Source organism: Trachurus japonicus, chromosome 4 (assembly GCF_045865225.1).
Source record: "Trachurus japonicus isolate A0001 chromosome 4, Traja_1.0".
In the NCBI taxonomy this organism is placed as follows: domain Eukaryota; kingdom Metazoa; phylum Chordata; class Actinopteri; order Carangiformes; family Carangidae; genus Trachurus; species Trachurus japonicus.
This window is the reverse complement of record NC_140910.1, coordinates 7,333,720-7,358,313: the sequence shown is the minus strand read 5'-3', so window position 1 is coordinate 7,358,313 and position 24,594 is coordinate 7,333,720. Positions and strand designations below refer to the sequence as shown.

The 24,594-nt window shown below is 39.8% G+C and overlaps 1 protein-coding gene across 4 annotated transcripts in view; it reads right to left on the bottom strand.

Moving 5' to 3' along the window:
• The window catches only part of lpp (LIM domain containing preferred translocation partner in lipoma), a 138,630-nt gene that overhangs the window by 66,737 nt on the left and 47,299 nt on the right, over nucleotides 1-24,594 (bottom strand). For 2 of the 4 annotated variants that reach the window (XM_085773646.1, XM_085773647.1), the window contains 3 exons: nucleotides 19,968-20,164; nucleotides 5,279-5,376; nucleotides 561-683 (listed from right to left, as the gene is read on the bottom strand). In XM_085773646.1, coding sequence (XP_085629772.1) covers nucleotides 561-683; nucleotides 5,279-5,376; nucleotides 19,968-20,160 — 414 coding nt within the window. In that variant the 5' untranslated portion in view covers nucleotides 20,161-20,164. Of the gene's footprint in view, nucleotides 1-560; nucleotides 684-5,278; nucleotides 5,380-19,967; nucleotides 20,165-24,594 lie in introns of all 4 variants that reach the window. The other 2 variants (XM_085773644.1, XM_085773645.1) reach the window with 1 other exon arrangement.

The following is a 24,594-nucleotide window of genomic DNA, read 5'->3' as shown; positions in this document are numbered from 1 at the left end:
GGAGGATAGAAAATATCAGTGCTTTTAACAACCTATATATCCAGATCAGAATTTGCCTGACAAGAGCTTCAATGCTGTCCCTCCACTCTGGCAACAACCTCCCAAGAGACGTGTGTAATATTGATTATCTTATATTTTCCCAAAGCACACACGTTCAATGGAATTGTATTTATTTCATGCAATTATATTTGTTCTAATTTATTTTGTATTTATGCCTCATACTTGCTATCTTATCTTTAACTGTGAGGCATCCTGGAGTGCCTGGAATAGCAACTATAAACCGAAGTGTTTATCATTTATTTTAAAAATCTGACTTTGTATTTAAATACATCTGAATACTCATTTAAATACACAACCAGTTCAACAATAAACAAATTATACATCCACCTAGAGCCATCTCAGTCATCAGACCTTCCTCAGACATCAGGTTGTAACACAATCATCTGTTAAACCTGATGACATCACTGTGACACACTGAAGGTTATCCTGTTATTTCCCCTCCACTCAGGACCAGTGTATTTTTGTGTGCACACAGGTGTAAAGCGGTGCTGCTGTCATACCTGGGCGGTCCGTGGCTTGTAGGGCGAGCTGCTCTCCAGGTCTGCCAGGATGCTGGTGAGGGAGTCGATCTCAGCATCCAGACTGGAGCGTCTCTCCTCCAGCGTCTTCTCCGGTCCTTTCATCTGTCGGCAAGCATGGCAAAAGGTGCAAAACAGCAAAGTTAACCAGCGGGTGAACTTAAACCCAAACAGTCTATAACAACAACACTTGGTTACCTTCACCAGCTGCTCTCTAAAGTTAAGCACAGATCTTCATCAATGACGAGTTATTCTGCCACTGAGATGTTTTTTTCATACTTCTTACACCTTGGATTACAGCGTCTAAGTTCATGTTTCACCTTGACCTCAGACAATCTGTTTGAAAGCCACACATCAATAGCAGAGACTTTCCTCCGAGAGAAACACAGTGAGAAATAAGAAGTGATGTATTGTCTGAGAGACAACTTTCATAACGCCGTGCACTATTCACCTCCTGCTTTTCACTGCACTTGGATTTACAGTATCTCATTCTTCATGCATTATTCATCACCATCTCATCCACCAACATTTCAAATAAAAAAGGGTCAATTCTTTAAAATGAAAAGTCTGATATTTTTCTCCATATTTTAAAAAGAATGTGTTGTAAAAAGATAACAATTGCTCTGATTTTTTTTTAACTGGTTTATTATCAGAGGAAGCTTTAAAGTACCAGTAACAGGATCACTCCAGCTGTCTGAGACCTCACTGATTTATTCATCTCCCCCTTTTCCACCTCATAGAAAGCACAGCCCCCAACATATGAAGAGACACTAAAATCTTCCAAAAGAGAAAAAACAAAGCTGTTGCACAAAAAAGCTGGAAAGTAGTTAAAATGATCTGACCATTAGTGGCAGTCGGCTTTCTACAGAATTCCCGGGAATTTCTCCGTGGAATGACAGATATATTTTTAGTCTTCTGAACTATGCTGCAACTGCAAGAAGACTTCTTGCAATTGCCTGCGGGGGCTTTTTGAGTTGGCTGGATCAGTGACTGCTTCTTATTCTAATGTTATGTGTTTGGATTACCTGTCACAATCTATTACAGGCGAGGGGTTTGCCTCCATTTGGAGCCGAGCTGCTGCTTAAAAACATCTAAGGCAATCACGGGCAGGGGTAAACAAAGCAAAACACTAATGGCTTGTCTCAAATCAACAAAAGAAAAACAGGCAAACTTGTTTAACAGTGATAACGAGGAGGATGAAAGGAAACACTGCAGTCTTCGTGACGTGCTGGATTTTGCCGTGTAGGGCTTCATAATGTGGACAACAGCCATGATGAGAGCTAACTGCTTTTGTCTCCCTCTCCCCTGCTAAAGCTCTCAGCATTAAGGTGTCAGACTCCAGACGTCTCTCTCAGTCAGAGCGATGAAGACAGGAGAATATTTCTTCTGAGGAAATACCATTTAGTCACTGATTTATTCATTCACTATGTATAATTTGTCTTCCGAGGCACAGAGAGGAAGATGTAAAGACATTTTGATTGATATCTATTCCTCTTTCTGAACGGTGCCTACAGCCACAGACCTCTGCTCTGGTTACAGGACACGTAATTAAGATAGCAGCGGTGTATTAAGGAACCGAGCTTCACTTCTAGGGTGATTCCACAGCCATTGTGATGGGAGAAGAAAAGTTAGAGATGAAAACAGTAGGGCACTTTGAAAACTAATTAGGCTCTTAATTTCTTATCTAATTTCAGGCCTCAAAAATACTATTGAGATGAAAATGAAGATGGTGAAAGAAGGAGCGACACTAAGAGAAGTGCTGCACAAAAATAAGCTTGTTTTCAGGTTCCAGTGGAATTTTGAGTTGTTTATCTACCTTAAAGAAGAGGTTTATGTTATGTTATTTTTCTAAGTCTGACTTTACACAATACCCTGACTTGGGTTGTCTGAATTACCCATTTCAAGCTGATATTTTCCAACGCTGCCGTCCTTTTAGTACAACAAGCCCTCTTTGTGTGTCTTCAGACTGTTGTGGTGCTTGGCATTGGTGGAAGGGTAATAACACAAAGAGGAAGTGTGGACTGAAAAGACTGTAACGTTAAGAGATCTCCACTTGTCTTCATTATCTCCGGCAGCAGAAATTTGAGATAAACGTTTTAAAACATTTTTGCACAAAATTTAGTTTTCAATTTCTTTGTTGATTATAGATCAGCTCCTGTTTCTACACTGATAGTGTGTAAGTATCAAAGCCTCAGTCCACAGAGAATATACACACACCCTGTATTCAGAAACTGAGCTCTCAAGGTTTCTTTAAATTTGTGATGTCATAAGCGAAACAGTCACTTCCCTCAACTACGCCCCAATGCCCCGAGAGTTTCACCCGAAATCTGCTACTGTATATTTTTATTTGACAGCTCAGCAAACAGCCTCCTCTCTTCTGATTGGCTCTGACCTGTGTTACTAGAGCTCCAGAGACAAACCCGAAAGAGGATGTAAACTACACTTTAAATGGTTTTTGGTTCTTAAAACCACAATGTTTGTTGCTTTGATTGTATCAGCAAATAACAAACTGATGTCAAAGCCATGTCACAGCTGTGACAGGAGCAAAGGAAGAAGTCGGATGCTGCTGTTGTGTAGTTTAGTCTGTGTAGGAGCGAGGTCAGGTGGTGGACGGGTCAGTGACAGCTGAAACTGCAGTTTGAGTCCCGCTTCAACCTGATAGTCAAGGCTGTTCCTTTTCAGCAGGACCATAATCACACTATAACTGTAACTGTGTGTTTCTTATTCTAACACTGAAGGTCCTTTGACCCAAACCATGATTTTTCCCTGAACCCAAACCAAACCTTCAGCACAGCACTACTGTCACGGCAGACAGGTTATTTATTTTTCTCACTGTGTCTTTTAACAGTTTATTTGTGGTATATCTCCAGCTGTACGTAGGTGAGGGCAGCCATTCAGGAAACTTTCCTATGGTTCAAATCAGAGGGTGAAAACCGACGGCTCAAATAACACTGTCGGTTAAATAGTTTCTTTACGAAATTACCCTTTATGAAGTAGGATTGTAAATCCTAAATCTGGATTGTACAATTGTCAAATAGAAAGCTGTCTTTCACTCTTGTTGATTAAAGGAAGAAAAAATATAAAAGGTTATATTTCCAGTAAATCAGGACCGAGACCTTCACATTAAAGGTCATTGGATGGATTTGACCTGTTTTAATGTTACTGCTTTGTTTGCACACTCAGACATCGACTCTAATCACTTCGAAATAAACAAAATATTTCTATTCACAGAACGTGTGGTGCATTGAAAAAATGCACAAATCTCCCACTTGTTTTCATTTAAGAATATCTGATAACTTTAAGAAAGCAGGTTGAATATGAAAAACAAGCTGCAGCCAGAGCAGAACTATGACTTACAAAGACAGGCATTTTGAAATGGATGAGAGGAATTCAGTTTTTTTTTTTAATTCCCTCATCATAAAACGTGTGTTATTTATGTTATAAAACAAGACAACTTGATTACATTTTTATTGCATTTTATAGGATTTTAATTAAACTTTACAGAAGCCTTGGAGAGTGTTGGTGTGTGAGTGTCTCCAGCTGATAAAGGATGTGTAGTTATGGCTTCTCCTGACTTTGCACAGAGAAGAATGATCCCACACGGTTTGGTCCAAAAATTTAAACAGACAAAGTGGAACGTTTTAGCTCAGTGTTCAGTACTAGCCAACACCCTGAGTTCAGGAAATTAACCCCCGTCTCATAAAGAGAGACCGATGAGTCCTTAGTAAAAACCTAGCCAATGTAATTTACTTAAACATGACCTGTAAATTAATGAAAGGAACAGTGGGAGAAATTATGTGTGTGGGAGCTCGTGGATCGAATGATTTCCTTGGAGCTGAATAGATTTTATCATGAGGAGTAAACTCTGTTTCTTTCTGTCTGTGTCTGTTCGCTGATCTTATTCTACAAGAGCGAGCTCTGTTGATTGGCTGAGCTCAACTTTCCCCTGGTCACACAAAGCCGGGGAATTGAGAGACTGTGAGCGTCATTACGCTGAACCTTTGAAATATTTGCATATCTATGGGAGAGTCTGTAGTTTACATCGAGGTCATAACACTACATGAACAGAGATACACCGCTAAATCCCAAGGGTGCTGTCTTATACTGTCTATGTGCAAAGTTTGTGTGGGAGGCGCGCTGAATTTACCAGCATTGTATAACTTATTTAGATTATGTAACATTCTGTCTCCAAACTCACAAAGGAGGCATTCATTTAGGATAGAAAACTGGTTAGATCAAATGAGGGACTTGAGGAGAGAGATTTTTCTTCTTCCTGCTTACACTCAACAAAGGAATGTGAAGCACTTGGAGGATTTCACAGCAGAGGCCGAGTGCTAAGAGTGTCAGTCAGATCGCAGAGGCCAGATATCCTGGGAGGGCCAAATGCCTGTGGGTATTTTGACCGGCAAAGCAAAGAAAAGTGACGAGACTCGGCCAATAGGTGTCAGTCTTCTATCCTTCCTGCATTAGAGCTCTCAGAAGTAAAGAAAGAAAAGTGTGTGGCTCCTTGAGTCAGGACGGCTGGCTCCAGGCAGCATCTGGAGCCGTATACGTCTCTGCAGTTGGCTGCAGCTTATATGGACAGACAGTTTTGCTGGAGTTGGTACATGAACTCCAGAGTAGAGCTCGGGGCTGTTGTTGCTTTCTGTGCTGACTCTTGGAGAGTTACTGACATCCAAGGAAATTCAAGCCTCGCTCACCTGATAGTCGTACGAGTTCATCGGCGGTGGAGGGAAGGAACCAGGGGATGATGGGAAACCGGTTGACTCCTCAGCAGGTGGTGGAGGGGGAGGGTAGTCTGCTGAGGATGGACACACACACACAGAAAAAAAAACAGTTTATTAAATACTTCCCCTTTTTTCTCCATCTAAACTGTCACAATCTGAAAGAACAGACAGCGGTGAATTTACACACAAACGTTAATGAATATAAACCACTGTTGTTAATCAGGTTATCTGTACTTTCAAAAGTAGCACCACAGGGTGCAGAAATAAAATTAATAAAAATCAATAAAATAAATTAAAAACGACATGCAAATCACACACGCATATGTAAACAATGAAGAGTGCAAAAGATGCACTGACAGTAGATTCACGCTTAATGTTGTATAAACACATGAATGGAGCTGAATGGGCAGTATTGTTTTGATGTGTGGAGAAAGTGCACGTGATTGTGCAACAATGTCAGGTTGTTATATCAATATGCAGCAGGACCACATTGATTTTTCAGGACAGATTATGATGCATCCGATCAGTGTGAACCTGTGAAAGCAATTCACAGACGTCTGTCACAGCTGGCAGCGTTTACAATAGACGGACAAAGAGTTAAAGAGAACGAAACGGAGCGCCGTCATCCAGCGTCAGTGGATTGACACACATAATTGCAGCAATTTGGTTAACTAAGAAGTACTAATCTGGAGTAAGCGCGTGTGTGTGTGTGTGTGTGCCCCCCCTCTGAGATTGAAAATGTAAGTGTTGTGTTACAAACGGGTTACACAAGGTGTTTGTTCTGCCAGAAGAGGAGAAACAAGCCAAATTTGTAGTTCTAAAGTCCGCGTTAATCCAAGGATTGCGTCCAACCACATGTTTCAGACAGGATAAGGAGTTACGTGCCAAATTAAATTCTGATTTGGCTTCTCTCGGCACAAGACTTAAGACTGAATCATTTGACCATGTACTTCTAAGTACCAAACCAAACATGAGCTTTGCAAATTAAAGGCTTTTATGAGACGTAATGGGAATTTGTTCCAATGCTAAGACTTTGATGAGTTCTGTTCAGAAATTCCATTTGCTTTCCATGGCTTTTATCTGTTTTCATTAGAATCTAATTGATGTCATCAATGTAGTTTATCCAAGGCAGCTGACCAAATTAATTAAGCATGATTTTCAGCTGCCTCGACAAAACAGCCGAAAGAAGAAAAAAAAGAGAAAAAAAAAGTGAAGACTGAGAGATAATGCAGCGTGGTTAAAATTGGACACATGTCTGCGTCTTGAGCATTATAACATTGCAGAATTGTGAGCATTGCATTAAACATTCCCTCTGGGTGCTTGAGGGCCTCAATGTGAATTGTTTATATAATAACCTTGTGACCTCTGCTAAAACTCCAGAGTGTAAGAGCTCTTCTAAACCTCTGGGAGAGAGAATAAAATATGCTGCTCGACAACAAGGCACTGGCCCGCTCCTCCCTCCCCTCCTGCTGCAGCATGGATCCTTTTTGCCAGAATATAAGTCATTTGTAACTGGGGGCTTACACAGAATTAAAACATTAAGTTTCATGTACATTTCTCTCGAACATCAAAGATGTTTTGGATTCATCATTTCAGGAAACACACGAGTTGTAAATGTTTCAGAGACGCATGTTTTATTGAAAAGGTCTTAGAGTTCTGTATGTGGAACAGTGGAGAGCACGACTTGGAGCTGGAACAGGGGTCATTAAGCATCTTTGCTGAAAGGATCTGTCTCGTTATTTTCCCCCCTCGACCTTATTTTCCTGGTATCTGTCATCACGCCAGTCACTTAAGATTGAAATGTGTTAATATGCTAATGTAAAACACAATAGTAAGTGGTCGTTTGTATTCCCCATAGTCCTTACAAGCAAAATTTTTTTCTCTCATAAACGATCGCTAAAGTCATTTGTGGCTGATTCAGGGTCAGCGCAGAAAGGAATTTAATACAAGCCTTTTAAATTAAGTGGCGTGTAATTTTAAAGCTTACGGTGTGTCCACAATTTAATATTCATCTATGAAAGGAAATATCCTTCCTTTATAAATACGCTGCTGGTGACCAGATGATCTTTAGCTGTGGCTTTTAAATACACCATACATTCAAAGCATTACTATTTTATTGATTTCATCAAGCAAAATGTGGAACTAGTTGCTGCGAGTCTGTAGAAACTGGAATCACCAAGGCCTAATAACACCCTTTCAACACTGGGTCTCGCACTGGAAACAAAAATTGACAAAGTAAATCACATAAAAAACTGTTAAAGGGGACATACTGTATTATGGAAATATCACTTTTTGAAGGCTCTTTAAAATATATTTGGGTGTTTGTCTTGCCTTCCGCCCCTAAATGTGAGAATTGACAAAAATATCTGTAATGTGCAGAATCCCTAGATTGAAATCCAAGTGGTTTTACGAGCTGTTCCCTCAGTTGTCTTCCAGTGATGTAACTAGGATTTGAATTTGCATAATCCCACCCCTACCTGGGACCGGTAGAAGGGGTGGGACGGGGCTTCATTTGCATTTAAAGGGACAGGCACTGAAACCAGTCATTCTGAACAGGGCTGTTTTGAGAGTATAAAAAGAGCTGTGATGTTTGATCATGGGGTATTTTGACCAAAGCATGTCACAGACATGTCTTTAAGACACCTGAGAACTATTTTAATTTGTGGAGAGGGGGCATAATATGTCTCATTTAAAGATTCAACCTCAGAGTTTAAAGGTGGCACATACTGTAGAGAACAATCAAAAGTTGCATTTAGAATTCCTGAAAACAAGAATTGCGATACTATACTATATACTATAACTGACGTCAAATGTGTTGATTGCATTTCCTTCCTCATAAACTACTGGCAAAGCAGATTTTATACAGAAATTCTGTGTTATTTACATCTATGTTTGCTACATCCCAGTCTTCTTCTTCTCCTCTGTTGCAGCCACATTGCTACATTACTTTGCATGTTTTACCTACGAAAACTGCCAAACAAGAAAATGTTGCACAACCAGCACTGCAAACTGTGTCACATCACTCTCCTGCAAGTGCCTGCGTGTCCTTGAGCCCAGTAATATCCAACTATGAACCTACCCATAAAAAGCAAATTGCACCTTTAAAGGTGAAGTTGATCTTTTTGTTATTATTCACACAGTTTGTTTTTTTTTAAATTATTTTGGCAGCTTGTGTTATCAAACTGGACGAGTTTTTAAATTTTTACATGTTGAAATCCCTACATCTAAAAAAGTTATGATCATCATTCTTCAACACACAACCAACACCATCATGTATACAAGTGAATGTAAAATAACAGAAAACATGCACTGAACACTGATTCTGTGTGGTGTTACTGCATCGTGCCACCAACACACTGATTCTGACACTACAGGGATTTTTCGAGGAACCTTTTTAGGAACTTGGTATTTTCACCTGAATTTCAGTGACCACTGGACCCTCGCTCTAGTTTTAGTTCCTGGACTCAGTTCCTGCCCCCCCACACACACACACAGTGGTTCAGAAACCATCGCTACTGAAAATCCCAAACCTCCAAGTGGATGCACTGTGTGTACAATATTCACACTCACTATAAACATGCACTGTTTGGACTAGTGATGGGAGTCTGAGTTGGGATTTGTAACATTTACACAAGTATAGGCAAACTGTTGGTGTTGGTCTAAACAGAGAGTGAGCCAGTGAGAACCTGAAACAACAGAAATAAGTAAAGAATTAGAAAATAACCAGAACTTTCCAAAACATGACAATGTGAATATCACACACATACAAAAAATGTAATAAAAAGTGTATTAAAAAAGGAATACCATTTATAATGCGCTGATATTTTTAATTAAATGTCAACTGTTTTCTCTTTATTCTTACACTTCTCTTTTTGCATTGCTTTTGTTGATTTTTCACAACTGTTCTCATTAAATGTGGACCTTCTTTTCACTCTTATAGTGACATGACATCACATCTGTTTACTATCAAAGTGTAAAGATCTAAAAACTGAGATGAACCACAGTCATACTGTATTTTGGGCTCATGAGCCGTTTCTACAGCTCTCTTTCTCTTTCAGCCTGCTCAACACCAAATAGCACATGTCACTCTAACAACCCTCACTGGCTTCCCACTGTTAAACTGCAGTTATTGAAAAATATGACCAAGTCAGAGCTTCCGGAGTTCCCACCACTGGAAATCTAATCCCAGGTTTTGTACCCTGACTATTTCTAACAACTCAAAAATCAACACAACGCTCTGAACTGTTGAGGACTTTCTGTTCTGTGCGGTGCTTTTGCCGTGGTGCTCTGAAGCAGCGTGAACCAGGAAGCGTGAGAACAGCTTCTGTGCTGTGAATGAAACTGACTCCATTTGTGACAACAGGGAGTTGAAAGCTCCAAGTGAGCACTAATGAGAGAAGCAGCAGGAACACCTACTTAATACGACAACTTCCCCTCTCTTTATTGAGCAATTACTTTTAAGTAGCTGCTTTGTGAACAAGGAATCCTGATCAGTGATTAAAGTTATTTGAGAGGCCATAAGAGGTATAATTGGCTATCGGGAACCAGAGTATTGTTAGGGGGATAATAAAAGCATGGAGATGGATCCAGCTGTGACAGGGACTAATATTAAACTTTGTTTTTGCAGTCAGTGATACATTTAGTAACACTCCCAGTACTATATATGAGTGATTGACAACCGTGACAGTCTTACACTTGCATCTATATGTGTACATTTGTTCAAACCAGAAAATAGGAATAACAGTAGAGAATTATTTCTGCAGCGAAAAAAAAAAAAAAAACTTTGCAGGTTGCAGATGAGTCCTTTTTTAAATAGGTCTGCTCTGTGGTAGGGATTAGTATATGAGGGGGAGGAAGATTGTACAATGAAGGTTAAGCATATGTTTACAGATTTACATATGTACAATATTATAGGAGTTACACGTGTGTTAAGCGGTAGCCATCTGGCCTTTAAGGACTTAGGACAAAGCCTGTCGTATAATATACTGGAACTGCCTTTCACATAATGCATGAAACAATGCAGTGAAAGAACAGCAACAGCAGCAGCAACAGCAGGACCTGAACAGCACAGAGGCAGAGGCAAGAGTTTAGTTTTAGTCCGCTGCAACAAAAATCACACTTCACTCGCATGTTTGTGGACACGGAGCATAAATTATCTCTAACAATTTAAACCTGGTTTATCGCTGAAAGCCTGACTTGCTGGTGTCTGTCAGAACTTACACATGACCCACAGTGGGTACAGGAGTGTGAGACAGTGTGGAGCCGCATGTGTGTCACACGATAAACATCTACAGCAGAGTGAGAAAACCCCAACAGTAGCTGACCCCTAAAATCTCAACTCTTCATCCTTTTGTATTCGCACAAATTCTAAAGTACAAGTAATCTGTGTGTAACACAAAAGGAAATCAGAGAAATGGCTTTTAAGAAAGAATTAAAAAAAAAAAACTATAATCCCTTCCACACAAAATGAACAAAGTGTTTTTAGTCCTGGGTGTCAGTCCACATGTTGTGTCCCCACACATTCGTGCCAAATGCGTTGTGGCAGAGGTTGAGAGCACATTGTTTTGACATAATTATGGACCTGTTTTATTCCATCTTCCGCCAGAGAGGAGCAGCTGAGCCCTGTTCTTAATTAGCATGATATGTATAGAAGAGTGATTTATGACTTCATTTGGTTCAGAGATGCAAGGCAGGGATTTGAGGTCTTCAGAGATGCGCTTGTTTTAAGAGGAGTAGAGGAGCAGACTGGAACTGGCTCCTGTGACTCTGAGGGAGAATCCCCATGGGAGGAGAAATCCAGATCAGGGACAATAGACGGATTATGTTTCTGCGTGAAAGCAAAGAAACAAACACTGTGAGTTAGAGTGAACGGTTTAAAACCAGAGCCGACGTCTTTATCTAAACATTTGCACCAGTGACTGGGCTGAGCAATTAGAGCCTCAAACCGTGATGTTGGTGAGGTTTTCTAATGAGTGACATGTTGATTCATCAGAGGTGGAGAGCAGAGCTGTGCTGTCATTTCTTATAAAGACAGAAGAGAGAGAGTAAATGAAGCCAGTCAAATGTCACTGCTGCGTAAATTCAGACAGTTTCATAACCGAGCAGCTTCTGCAACGCTGAGCATCTACTGTAAACTTAGAGCCTGCGCTCTCCAAGTGTCAGAGGCTGTGTGAGACACCCAGACATGTAGTCACTTCTCACTGACATCACATGGCTGTGTGGTCAAGAGAAATGGATAGTTTGAGAGAATATTCCAATGCTAAAAATAGTAAATATAGTTTAATAACGATATAATAGACAATTAATGTAATCTACGGTATTAGATGGGAAACACTTAGTTGGGCTTGTTAACTGTGGCAACTGTGATGTTATCAAAGAGCTTAAGAGACCATATATAGAAATCAGAACAGTAAATGCGATAATGTGATTTAGTACCAATGATGTAACACACAGTATATTATGGTTAGACCAAACAATCAGCCAGAATGACATATTGGCCAACATTGGCTCATTTAATTTATTTCTTATTTACATTATATCTATAATGATAAACATCATTCACTGAAGAAAAGTCCAATTTAAAGACCATTAGTGATTTATGCAGCCTTTTGACATTTGGTTGCACCCATTGCACAGTTAAAGTAGAAGTAAGCGATCCGGTGGTTTTGGCTAACTTCTTGTCAGCCGATGGAGTTAGCAGTCCCCGCCCTCGTCCCTACATCACCACATTCACGCGCATCCCTTGGCCGCACACACAGAGAGGACCGCCCCTTTATGCCGTTCTCTCTCCTCATTGGATAAAGGTTGTAGGATACAAGGAACGTTTTCTCCTCGGCTCAGAGCAGAGTGACTGACAGACCCGTGTTTCGGACCAAACACTCTATATAAGTGATTGCTGTCGGAAGATATAACTATTTAAGACTTATATTAACACAAACATTCCGCTTACTTCTGCGACCAGCTGCACTGAGATAAAACATCTCCTGATGTGCAGCTACAGCATCAGTCCTCACCTGGTGGATGCCCACAGACACTGTACCAGTCAATATACTGTACAAACTGATGATAAATTGAATATATTTGAATTAGATTCTGTTTGTTTTTGTTGCTTGATGAAAAAATGTAACATTGGATTTTTTTTTTATTTGCATATTGATTTTTCACTTAAGAGATTAATTCAAGTCATCCATCTCATACATGTATGTATAAATAAATACTATAACGTGTATTTTCATGTTTTTAAATCAACAGTCTCTTTATGACAAAAGAGTTGGTGCGACTGAACAGAAGATTAATATTTCACAGGTTCCTCAGCGTTCAGACTTGTCCTACTCCTTTGATTATATAGAGAGCTCAGTGAAGAGACAGGATGTGAAGGAAACTGTTTTCATAACGCTATGACCCTCTTTACGATAATAGTGAGATTTAGAGAAGTGAAATATCTCATTCAGGCAACAAAAACATCAGATTCAAAATGATCGGCTGACAAACCGTGGTCCCCTAAAATCAAACAACAAACAACCTACTGTATTTCAGAATTATAAAGATTAAAACAAAGACGAAAAAAAAAAATCTGCGGGTTCACACACACAGACTTCACACACACTGCATACAAAATACAACAAGTAGTTGAGCTACGTGTTCCACTTTGATAAAAGTGGCTTTTGTATGCGCTCAGAGCATGAGCCTGTGGTTTCTACTGGGACCCTCACACACTCATTGGTGGATTTCCTGTATATTCTCCTGGTGACACCCATGAGGGACTCTGACATAACAACCGGTAGTCAGTTTGCCTCTGGCCAGTCAAGCAGGGAGGAATAAAAACAGCTTATGCACATGTTCAACACTTTTGAACTGCTCTGAGCAAACAATTAGCACGTTTCTGGTAACTTGGCGTAAGAAGTTTTTTATCGAAAACAGCACTTCTCGGATGTTTAACTTTCATTATACCGCTACAGAAACTTATTGTGCTCCACAATCGGCAGCCAGACATTAGGAGACCAAACAGCTCCTTATTATTATCATCATTATTACAAAATGGCTTGAGTATAATTTGTGCGGTTGAGGCTTTTAAAAGAAATGTGATTTGTATTACATAAAGTTATAAGTTTTAATCACTGACTGCATATTATAATATTCTGAATGAGGCTGCTCATGATGATTCCTTCATTCACTTACAGAGAACAAATCCCTATTTAATGCTTGACTGAGATCAACAGACAGTGGAAGCAGCTGTTTGAAAGAGTCTCAAAATTACAAGTGAATCACACAGCAGTGCAGCTCATCAGACTTAAGGTTCTCCTCATGCTATCGATTAGACTGCTGTGTCCATGTTTGATATAAAAGGAAATATAAAAGTCAGACAGAGAGTGAAACCAGTCAGATCAGGGAAAGTGACCTCTGTCCTCGACATCACATTTAACAGAGTAGTTTTCAATGAAATAGAGAAGTCCCAGATATGACTGAACGGACTCCAACCAGTCATCATGGTGTGTTGATGTGTGCAGACAGCTGCGAGCAGATCCAGTAACAAGTATGCAAAACGTCAAGGAAGACAGTCACTCATTATCATGCAGCAGGGATGAGAGGTCTCTTTCTGACTAAATATAATGGTTTAGTGTTTTCAAGAAGGGCTAATTTGTCCCATAATGCATTCATGAATGTGTTCCATGTGTTAATAGCATAAAGGCTTTTTTAGTTACTTTTCAGACAAACAGTAAAAGACACTCGGTTGTCAATGCTGCTTTAACAAGAATGAAGCTAACGTGTTTCAGAGGGGTAGCTTTTATTGCAGGGATATTGCACTGGATTGCATTGCCTTGTACAGTAATTCATAATATTTTGTCCAACTTTCATATAGTATTTTGGAAAGTTTAACATGTTTCTAATCACACATTGAAGATGCACACGCATGCATGCAGTTTTACTTGAAAAAAAATCACTCCATCTTGCAAATATCCTCAGCTGAATCTTATGAGCTCAGTTCAGATCTTGCATAAACTGCACAAGAGAATTGGAGCACAGGATAAAAATTAGATTTCATAAAGCAATTATGACTGACCCTCCTACAGAGCAGCCACCATGTGCCATCAACTTAAACCTTAAACCTTAAACCTAAAATCTGATCTGATGTTAGGACTAGGAGAGTAAAGGGTCACTGTCTGAGGCCTATATGTCTTTACCTTCCTCCTGCTGGGCCTTTAATCAGGACAAGTGCTCCCTCCAAAATCTGACGGCAGACCGTGCTAACTGTGCGCCGCCCCGTCTGCACCGACCTCTTTGTCTGTGCAGTAAACATGGCCTCAGACTGCTCATTCCAGCCCTCACACTGGCCTCTGCGAGACAAAAGGGACGGCAAGGCGCTGTGCCAAATTGACTTGTCCCTGATTTTTATGCTAATCCGCAGTTTTACATCAGACAGTCCCCACATTTGATATAAAAGATATTAAATAAATAAACGACCAGAGACCCAGATAATCTGTTCATAAAGACGTCTTATCCTTTGACAAGTGGAGATGTCTGCTGATGGCTTTACATCTTTGCATGTTCAAAATGCTGACAACAAGCAATCACCACTGTCATCATCAAATGTTTAACGAAGACTAATGCAGCACGCCAAAGTCCGAGTATTTTATCAGCAGAGGATGTTGCACTCTATAGGAAATTACACATAAACAACAAGATACTGTCAAATTAAACCCTGGCAACAGCTTTGAAACGCCTCTTGAATAGTGTTTCCTCCATATTTTCCAAATAAGTAACAGAAGTGACCTCCTCTGAATCTTTACAATGACGACAGAATGCCAGTTTATGTAATTACTGTCACAGTGAGTGTGAACAGTGTGCATGACACTTAAAAACAGTGGGATTAATGGGAGACAGTGAATAAACATAGCTCTGATATCACTCAATTCCTACTGAATTCATAAAAATTCAAACATTTGAAGTACAAACTTACAACAATTATATCATCTCCAAATGTGCCATATCTGCACCCCTTTTATATTGTTTCATTAATCCTCTTAATACCAGCACAGTGATTAATTGTGGCAGTGGCAAAGGGTCTGGATTAAATATTATGCTGCAAAACGACATTTTAGGATTACAAGGCTTTAATGGTGCCACAAATCATCAACTGGGAATAAAATATAGCCTTTTCTTAATCTGTTAAAAATCAGTTTAAATGGCCAGAGGTGAAGCTGAATACTAACGCACAATTTCAGTGTGAATTTGAGCGACTGTTTATGTACTAATTGGTCCTGACTGAGTCTATCAAAGCAATTTATCCAAGGTCTTGAAGTGTACTTCTTCTTCGTAGTCTGGGCCAAATTCACACCCAAACTCGTGATCATCAGAACAGTTTAAAGTTATAGCGATTAAGATTTATATTCAATCAAAACCAGTTCTTTATTAAGTGATGCAGCTGGATTTCTTGCAATCAAGAATTTGGCTGGTGCAAAGCTGCTGGCTTGTAGCCGAACTGCAGTGGTTCAGACCAAACTGCTGGAACTAGAGGCGGCTACAGAGAGGCCACTGTTTAGGTATTTGTGCTTTTTAAGCGCAAATCTGACAACAGCCACCCGCCGATATGCTTACTAGCTTTCAAAGCTCTTCCGACTGGGGCTTGTTGTTGTGCTGTGTTTCCTCTCCAGTGCCCTCCTACTAAAAACAGAGGGTTCATCCAATCACCTGCCAACAAGTTTCAACATATCTTCCCAGGTGGCTGCGTGGAACTAGCCATCTGGTGTCAGGTTAGTTTTTGATACCAACAGTCAGTGGACAATGTGTTAAAGTCTTTGTTATTGTAGTTTGTTGCTATAGTTCTGGGTGTCCAGTGAGTGTTTGGAGTATTATAACATATTTCCTGTTACTGCAAGCAATCATGTGCCTTACCAAGTCTTTAATAATAATACTTTTTATCTAATTTGAATGAATTTGAAAAATATTTTCCAATGTCAAATGTCGAAATGAAGTAACAAGAAGCAAAGCATATTTTTGGCCTTAGCAGTGTGGGAGCCTGTGAAGAACATTTCATTTACAGCACTAACGCAGCAGTGATGTTCGTTTGTTTGTTTTCTCCTTGGCGGTGGGCAGAGCTCACAAAGCAGCCATCTAAGAACAAGTTTTACAAAACGAACATCTGGAGTACCAGAGAGGTCCACGACTCAAACCACAAACCCCCACAGACAGCAGTGTTTTTTAGCCTGACACTGTGTTTGCTACTTTCTGAATTTCATAACCGTTTCCCCTGTTTTGGAAATCTAGGGCTCTCGGGGGGGTTGAGGACAGAGGTTTAGATAATGTTCACATAACTATATATTCACCAGATGGGGTGGTGGGTTGATATATGTGTGTTTAACATTTTCTGTGTGTCATGTTCTCTCCTTGTAACAACTCGACTGTTTGAATAAGTATCCGTCTGTACATTGTACACACAGTGTTGAAAACAGTCTTTACACCACATTGTGTACAGTTGTGGTTGTGGTATAATACTGTCACTTTGAGCATATGCAAATTATGAGCATCAATGCATTTAGAATGCCTGAGCACTGAGTAGGTGTATTAACTTTTCAGTTCTCAGTGTTATTTCTTGCCAGTGACACCAAAGTCACTTCCTGTGTTCTTCTTCTAATTTAAAGCATTTTATTAGAATGGAGAGGCATTTCTTTCTGTTCATTTGCATTGTATATCATCCTATTATTGTGTTTCTTTGGGTTATTAAAGCAGGGTTTGGGAATTAAAAACATGATCATGTGATAAGTTCCAAATAAAACACACATTCTGCTTCTTTGCTTAGTTCTCACTGTACGTCTTAATTTAGAAAGTCCTCTCAAGCCAGTCATATCTGTCGCATGTAAAACAGACAGTTATGCTCTGTGGAGCACATAGTCATTGTTTTAAATAATCTTTACCCAACATGTAAATCTTCAGGCCAGACCTTAACCCTCTCTTAGTAAATGGGTTTATTGCATGTTAAGCACTCACGTTTCTCTAATATATATATATCTCACAAGGGACCTCAAACAGCAGATAGTTCAAGGCCTCATGACTGCAAACCACAGTCCTAACACTGTATATTTATAAGAAATTAGTCATACAGCAGTCCTCTAATTAGCATTTAGAAATGTAGTAACTTAAAATCAGCCTGAGCAGCCCAGAGCTCAAGGATTGCTTGTGGCTGTTTGGATGGACCATCACAGGAAGGCCAGTCCTGTAATCATGACTGTCCATGAGTAACTGACTGACTGAGTGATCATAGTTCATTCATTGGTCAGTTGCATGGCATGTGACCTAAATATAGTTTCCCCATTGGCGGTTCCAATTTGGAAATACATTGATTAATAGCTCCTATTAGAGGGAGTGTACAGCCTTCAGTGTTTCCAACCAAGCAGATCTGTCACTAGATTTAAAGAAAGTTGTTTTAAAAAGCACCAAACTTTCAGACGAACATTGACTGATTAGAAGTGCAGGAGGTTCCAGTGCCCGGCCTGCTGCAGAGAACTTAGGGTTAGGTGCATAGATCTTTGACTTAAATTTGTGTGTTTTAGGTAAATATGGTTTTAAGATCAGGATTTAGCAGCAGCAGAGCAGCAGCTTGGAGGTGACTGCTGGTTAAAATGCAGTCTAATGAGTTTGACTCACTATTTCAAACTTGTTTCGTTGTCTGACAACAGAAACAGAAAAACATGTAAATGAGAACTTGGAAATTCAGCTGCATTAAAAATACTGCTGATGTGAGAAGTGAAGTGTATCAAACATATGAAGCGCTGAAACCAACTGACACTGGACTCAATGCAAAAGTAACACAGTGTCACTTGTTTACAATGATTCCCCAAGAGTTTTCAATTTCAGAATGTCCTCAATTTCTCACACTGAAGATATTCAGTGCAGACACACAGTAGGTTTTGACCTAGTCTTCTATATATTGCTCTCTTATACTGTATTGTCATTTTTATTCAAAAATGAATCAAAATTATTTATTTATATATTGTAAATCATTGCTCGTACACCCTGGTTTCTTGAGCTAAGCTATTAAAAATAATGATCACACTATTTGTGTGGCACTTTTAATACAAGTGACAAAGTGCTTCATATGAGTCAAGTATAGTAGATTTCATCATATCTGATAGAGATATCCAAATGAACAAAACAGGTGCATATTGAATACCGTACATATATATTTCTATAATGTTTATGTTCCTTCACTTTGGTTCTTTTCACACTATGTTGGGCAAGTCATTTTAAAACCTTTGAGCTCTGTTCAAGGTCCAGATACAGTACACTGTGGACCTGATCGTCCACAGAACTTTTTTTTTTTTAAACATCAGTGAGTTTTTTTAGAGTTTTTAAGATATTTAACACCATAACTGTAGAGGCCAATATTGAATAGAGCTAATGTACCACGTTTCAAATTTCAAGTGGCAAGCAAATGTATTTCCTAAGAAAAAATACCATTCATTACAGCTTTAGAAATTCAACACATAATGGAAACTGGTTCAATTGTGCTTTTAAAGCTTAACGCAGACACACATTAACATTTTGGTTGCTTCTGTTCTGATTTGACCATAGACCGCAGAACATGGACCACTGTGGAAAGGTTGCTAATATTAAGAAAAGAAGAAGTGAAACATGAAATGTAGACAAGTATTAAAATTGAAAACTGTGGAGACACCGTCTTTGAGATATAAATTACATGTTAAAAATACTATGTGCACAGTGAGGACTAGAATTACCACTTCACTGTTGTTTGCCTCCAACAATCAGTCCAGTTGATGGCTGCATGTCCAGACTTATATATTATATGTTGCGCAGACTTAAAAGGAATTTCATAAGCAGTATTGAGTGCATTTCTTGATAAAATAGAATTCATCTCTGAATGGACATGTATGACTCAGGGTGAATACCTTTGAGTGAGAAACGTGTTGATTTCATCTAGAGTGGTGTTACAGTGGACTACAGAGCTTGTGTTGGACTCCAGAGGAGCAGCACCCTTAGTCCTGGTTGTCAGCACCAGGAAGTGAAGACGTTTGTTCGACTAACATAAGTCAGTGTAGTAGAATTACCACCCTGTGGTTTTATATCTCTGCCAAACAGCCAAGTTGCAGGATATGGTCACATCACCTCTTCCTCAGTTGCAGCATCAAATTTGACATTCCACCGTCACAGTGAAGTTTACCATTGGCCTTTGGTGTGTAGAGTGTAAAATGTCATCGGTCAATCATGTAATTCTTTTAGATATTTGTCCTATATTGTGTCAAAATTCATGAATAAATCTTAAAGTTGTGATCAAAAACATGTTTTGTGAGGTCACGGTGACCTTTGACCTTTGGCCATCCAATTCGAATCAGTTCATCTTTGAATCTAAGTGAATGTTTGTGATTCCCTCGAGGTGTTACTGAGATATCACATTCACGAGACTGAGACAAACAGACGGACAGATGGAAAACCTGAAAACACGGTGCCTAAGGCCTCGGCTGTCGCCAGCACTGAGACATGAAAACAAAGTCATGTTCTCACTTCACATTGAGTCTGACTGCCAGACACAGAGGTTAGAGCCACCTAGTCAAATCACATTTTCAGATAAAGCCCAAGTTGAGTTTCATTTGTAATCTGCTTGATGTTAGTGGTGTGGTGCTGTCTCCTGTGTGTGTGTGTGTGTTACCTGCAGGGTCCGAGTGCTCTCCCATCTGTTTGTAGGGGTTGAACTTGGGCTTGGGTGCAACCATAGGGGCAAATTTCTTGGGTGCCTGCTGCTGGGAGATGGAGATGCTCGCGCTGCCCAAAGACGGCGTGGTCTCCATCCTGGCAGCCACTTGTCCTGTCTGGTTGTTACTGTTTGCTGGGTTATTCCACATGGTTCTGACGAGGAAGAAGAAAACTCTCATCAATTGATTTAATGTTGATCAACATAAATGACAAAGAGAAATGGCTTTTAGAGTAAATACCTGTATGTGTATATATATATATATATATATATATATATATATATATATATAGCAGAACCCTAATTGGGTCTTTGATTACTAAATATTAGCACCAATATATACCCTGGAATAAAACCTATTGGTCCATCCCTTATTAGGATTCCTCTGAGGAGTCCATCATCCATCTAACAGCTGCCGAGACATTTCACTCTGGACTAAAGCGGTGGACCAACACTGCCATCCCCAGAGCCCTGCTGTTAGCATGGCTAAAAAACGAAGGCAGCTCAACAGAGAAGTCACCACCAGCACTTGAATCTAATTTGAGCAGCACCGGCATATCCTGGTCATTCTGCTCATATTCGGAACACTCAGTCCGAGCCAGCCTGCTATGAATCACCTTACATTGGTCACATTCAAGTCAGAGTATTTAACCAGCTGTCAATATCATTAACATGAAAACCACCGTGATGTTGACACATACGGTAACTATGTGTCCTATTTAATAAGGTGGTAACAAAGTTGGAACCGCTTTTTTTTTTGTTTTCTTTTACTCACAACCATTCTTGCAAAGCCTACACCAGAACAAGAAATAAAAAAAAAAACAGTGAAAACAACAAAGTATTTTAAAAACAAAAAGACTTTATAAGAGAAAAAGTATTGAAAAATGTTGTAATGCTGATGTAACCATCAGTGATTTGTAAGTGTTGATGTAGCTGTCAAAACTGAGATCAGATCAGTGTTCAGGAACGCCACAACACTGATGTACACGTCACACAGGAAGACAAGAGATGCATGACTTAATTTTCAAATCTGTCTTTTCATTATTCCTTGCTGTTTTTTTTCTAGCGGTCACTAAAAGCACGAGATATAAACATAAAAGTTCACATCAAGAAGCAGCTCTGACTGAAAGCTAATGACTATCATTCATTCCCGAAGTCGACTCGTGTGTCTTTAATACAGTTACAGTGGAGAACACAGGGTAAAAGAACTCGCTGCAGCTGAAGACACAAACATCCAGTATTTCACCATCACATTCTGAAATCACTTGAAATATTTGAACTATTTATACGCCACGCTTTTTCCCCATCCTTCTTTTTGTTTGTGTTTGTTGTGCTGTGTTCTGATGTTTCTGCTGTTTATTATCCTCACTTTGACTGATACAGGGTTTACATTCTTTCTCCGAAGCACAGCAGAAAAGCCCACGCACAATCATCTTTTAATATCTGCTCAAATCCCTGCTCCTCCTGCCGTCTGAATGGTTCTTACTTTTGATATTTTCCTCTGCTCTTAATGCTACGATTCAGACGCCATGCTGGTGTCTCACACCCACCTGTCCTTTCAGCACAAATGCTTTCATTTCTCGACACTGAAATGGCTAACAAAATAAAAGATGAATCGGAAAGAAAGGGGGGAAAAAAAGAAAAGAAAAAAAAAAAGATCCTCGCATGTGTGAGTGAGGCTCGCACACACACTACACATTGAGTGGAAAATTTCTGTTTCAGTTTGTGATTTCATTTTTTGATGGCAAATAATTTGCAGTGCAGTGTCACTTCATGCACGCGGCCCTAAAGTGCACATTAAACCCACATGAGTTCAAATAAACCTCATCCAAAACAAGTCATTTGTGTGTCGTTGTGGACACACACACCTGAGCCCGACATAATAAGGACCTCACTCCAGTGATTCATAGATTACTTGTGTGAATAAAAACTTTTAATTACTTTTCTTCCATTTTTTACTATAAAATCTTATCTACATAATATTCGTTCTGAACCAACTTCAAATTAAAATTTAATCTACTTTCTATTGGAGAAGTGATCTCTATAAAAAAAAAAAAGGTTGACAGTGTGTTCTGTGGTTTATAGAGTCACAAGGACACCGGCTCTGAAAGGAAATGATCCTGTAGAGTTTTTAAATGTAATTTCTCACTGTTTTGAGCTCTGCAGTCAACTCCATTGTACTGAGGCAGAGGCAGAATTTCAGTGACAGCCGCTTTATCAGATACAACAAAGGATAATTAGAAACATACTTGTTTATTTTAATATTTTAACTGAACAGCTGTGGTTAATCCACCTTCAAATTCTTTGAACACCACAAAACTGTACGTAGTTTTTGGCGTTACAGAGGGAAACAGTGCATCTGGTTGAGGACTTTTTCCAGCAGCGGATGAATACACATTTGATTGTAAATATAAACAATTACACCAGCCAGTGTAAAAGTGAGGCTGGATGTGTTTTTTTAATAAATAATTACTTGAATAGAGCAAATAAGGCTTTGGATATATAATATTTGTTAGTGGGATCAGTACAGTGTTGTCATTTGTTGGGATTAAATCAAAACACTGAACATTTGCCTTTATATCTGTGATATTCTCAGACAGAAGAAGAAAAGAGTGAAAGAGGGAGAGAGGTAAAAAGCTGCGAGACAAGTATCTGAACATAATAGTGACTCGATTTCTCTCCCAGGGCGAGAAGTCATATACTGTCGACTACTCCCCAGACATCACATGGAATATGTATCTGGATGTTTCAGTGGAACCTGACATCTCACAGTATGGCATCACCAATTGACATCATAAGACACATGACAAATAAAGCAGCCGGTGCGGTCGATGTTCAGACTGAGGGGAAGCTTCTGTTTAGAGAAAATCAGCCTCCACAGGGAAACTGAACAGGCAGCCATCAACAGGTCTTTTTGTTGTCTTTTTTGTGTTAGGCATATTAATTAGCTGACTATGATCAATTCCACTCAATGAGTCATGACACAAATCACAGCAGAAGCGACCTGGTGGTGTTATTTTAGCTCCAAAAAGGCTCGACACAGACACGTGTCTCGGCTCTGTGGCATGTGTCATTTAAAAACACAACTTTTTTCTCAACATAACTGCAGTGAAAAAGCAAAAATACTACGACTACTACTACTTTACGAGTATATTTAGTTGAAATGACATCTTTGTCAGCGTTATAGAGCTGGCTGTTTATAGACAAATCTGGGCTCACGGCCGAGGAAAATATGCCACAATTACAGTGGTAACAACAGAGTGCTTGAAAAGATTTTAGGTTTCAACCGCTGTTACAAAGAAAAATGAGCAGGAACTCTGATATAACCTGTTACATGCTGAAAATATAGTCATCAAAACGCATTCAAATGAAGTCTTAGTCCAAGATGGTGTTTGGGTTAAAGAACAAGTGCACACTCCAGCTCATTCTAAACAATGTTAAAGGGATAGTTCACCCAAAATTCAAATTTCACTCATTATCTACTCACCCTCATGTCGACTATAGAGCTGTGAGAATTTTCAGAGTCCTCCGTGCCTTCTCTGAGTTACGGGGGGGTCCACGCAGCAGTATTTGTCCATATAATGGTTGTGAATGGTGCTCACTTTTCTTCGTCCAAAAAGACACACCAAAAGACATCCAAATACCTCCATACTGCTCGTCTGTAATGTCCCTCTTGTATTGAAGCCCCGACATGAGAAATTGTTCCGCCGGTCAGGACACAGGAAGAGCAGTGAACTGAGACACTGGGAGCTTCCGCTACAAACAAGCTTGAAATATAGACTTACTTAATTTTTTTCGGAACAATTTCTTATGTCGGGGCTTCAATAAAAGAGGGACATTACAGACGAGCAGTATGGAGGTATTTGGGTGTTTTTTGGTGTGTCTTTTTGGACGAAGAAAAGTGGTATCCATTGACAACCATTATATGGACAAATACTGCTGCGCGGACCCCCCCGAAATTTGAATTTTGGGTGAACTATCCCTTTAATTTCATCATTCATATTACTTACAGAGCAATGCTTGCGCTTTGTATTTTACCACTGAGAAAGTTAGTTTTAGAGTTCAGACTGAGTGGCATCTGATCAGATGCAGAGGAGATAAGCGGGGCGGTGGTGGCTGGTGTGGACCACAGGGTATACAGTAGATGACCATGTGACTGATTTCCTGTTTGTGGTGGACAATGTCTGTGTGGAATGTCCTCATGCTTCCTCTGTTGCTGATCATTTCACTTCCATTAAAACTCCTAACTGAATTTTCTGGTGTCAGGCCCAACTCCATCTGCTCATCGTGAACAGCTGCTGATGAAGCCGGGCCTTGTCTGGATGTGTACTGTACATCATGTACTGTAGTAGAACTCGCCTTCACATGAATGGACCGCTGAAGACCCACTGCACTCACCGTGTCTGCGTCTGATCGGCGTAAAGGAGGCGATCAAGTCCGACCATCCAGTGATACAAAGTGTGTCATGAGTAGTTATTGGGAATTTACTATCACGCCTGGTTGATAATGCATGCAGCAGTGACAGGCTACACACTGGAGTTTCCGTCCCGTCCTGTGTGTCTTGAGAGTGGGAGGACGCCAGAGG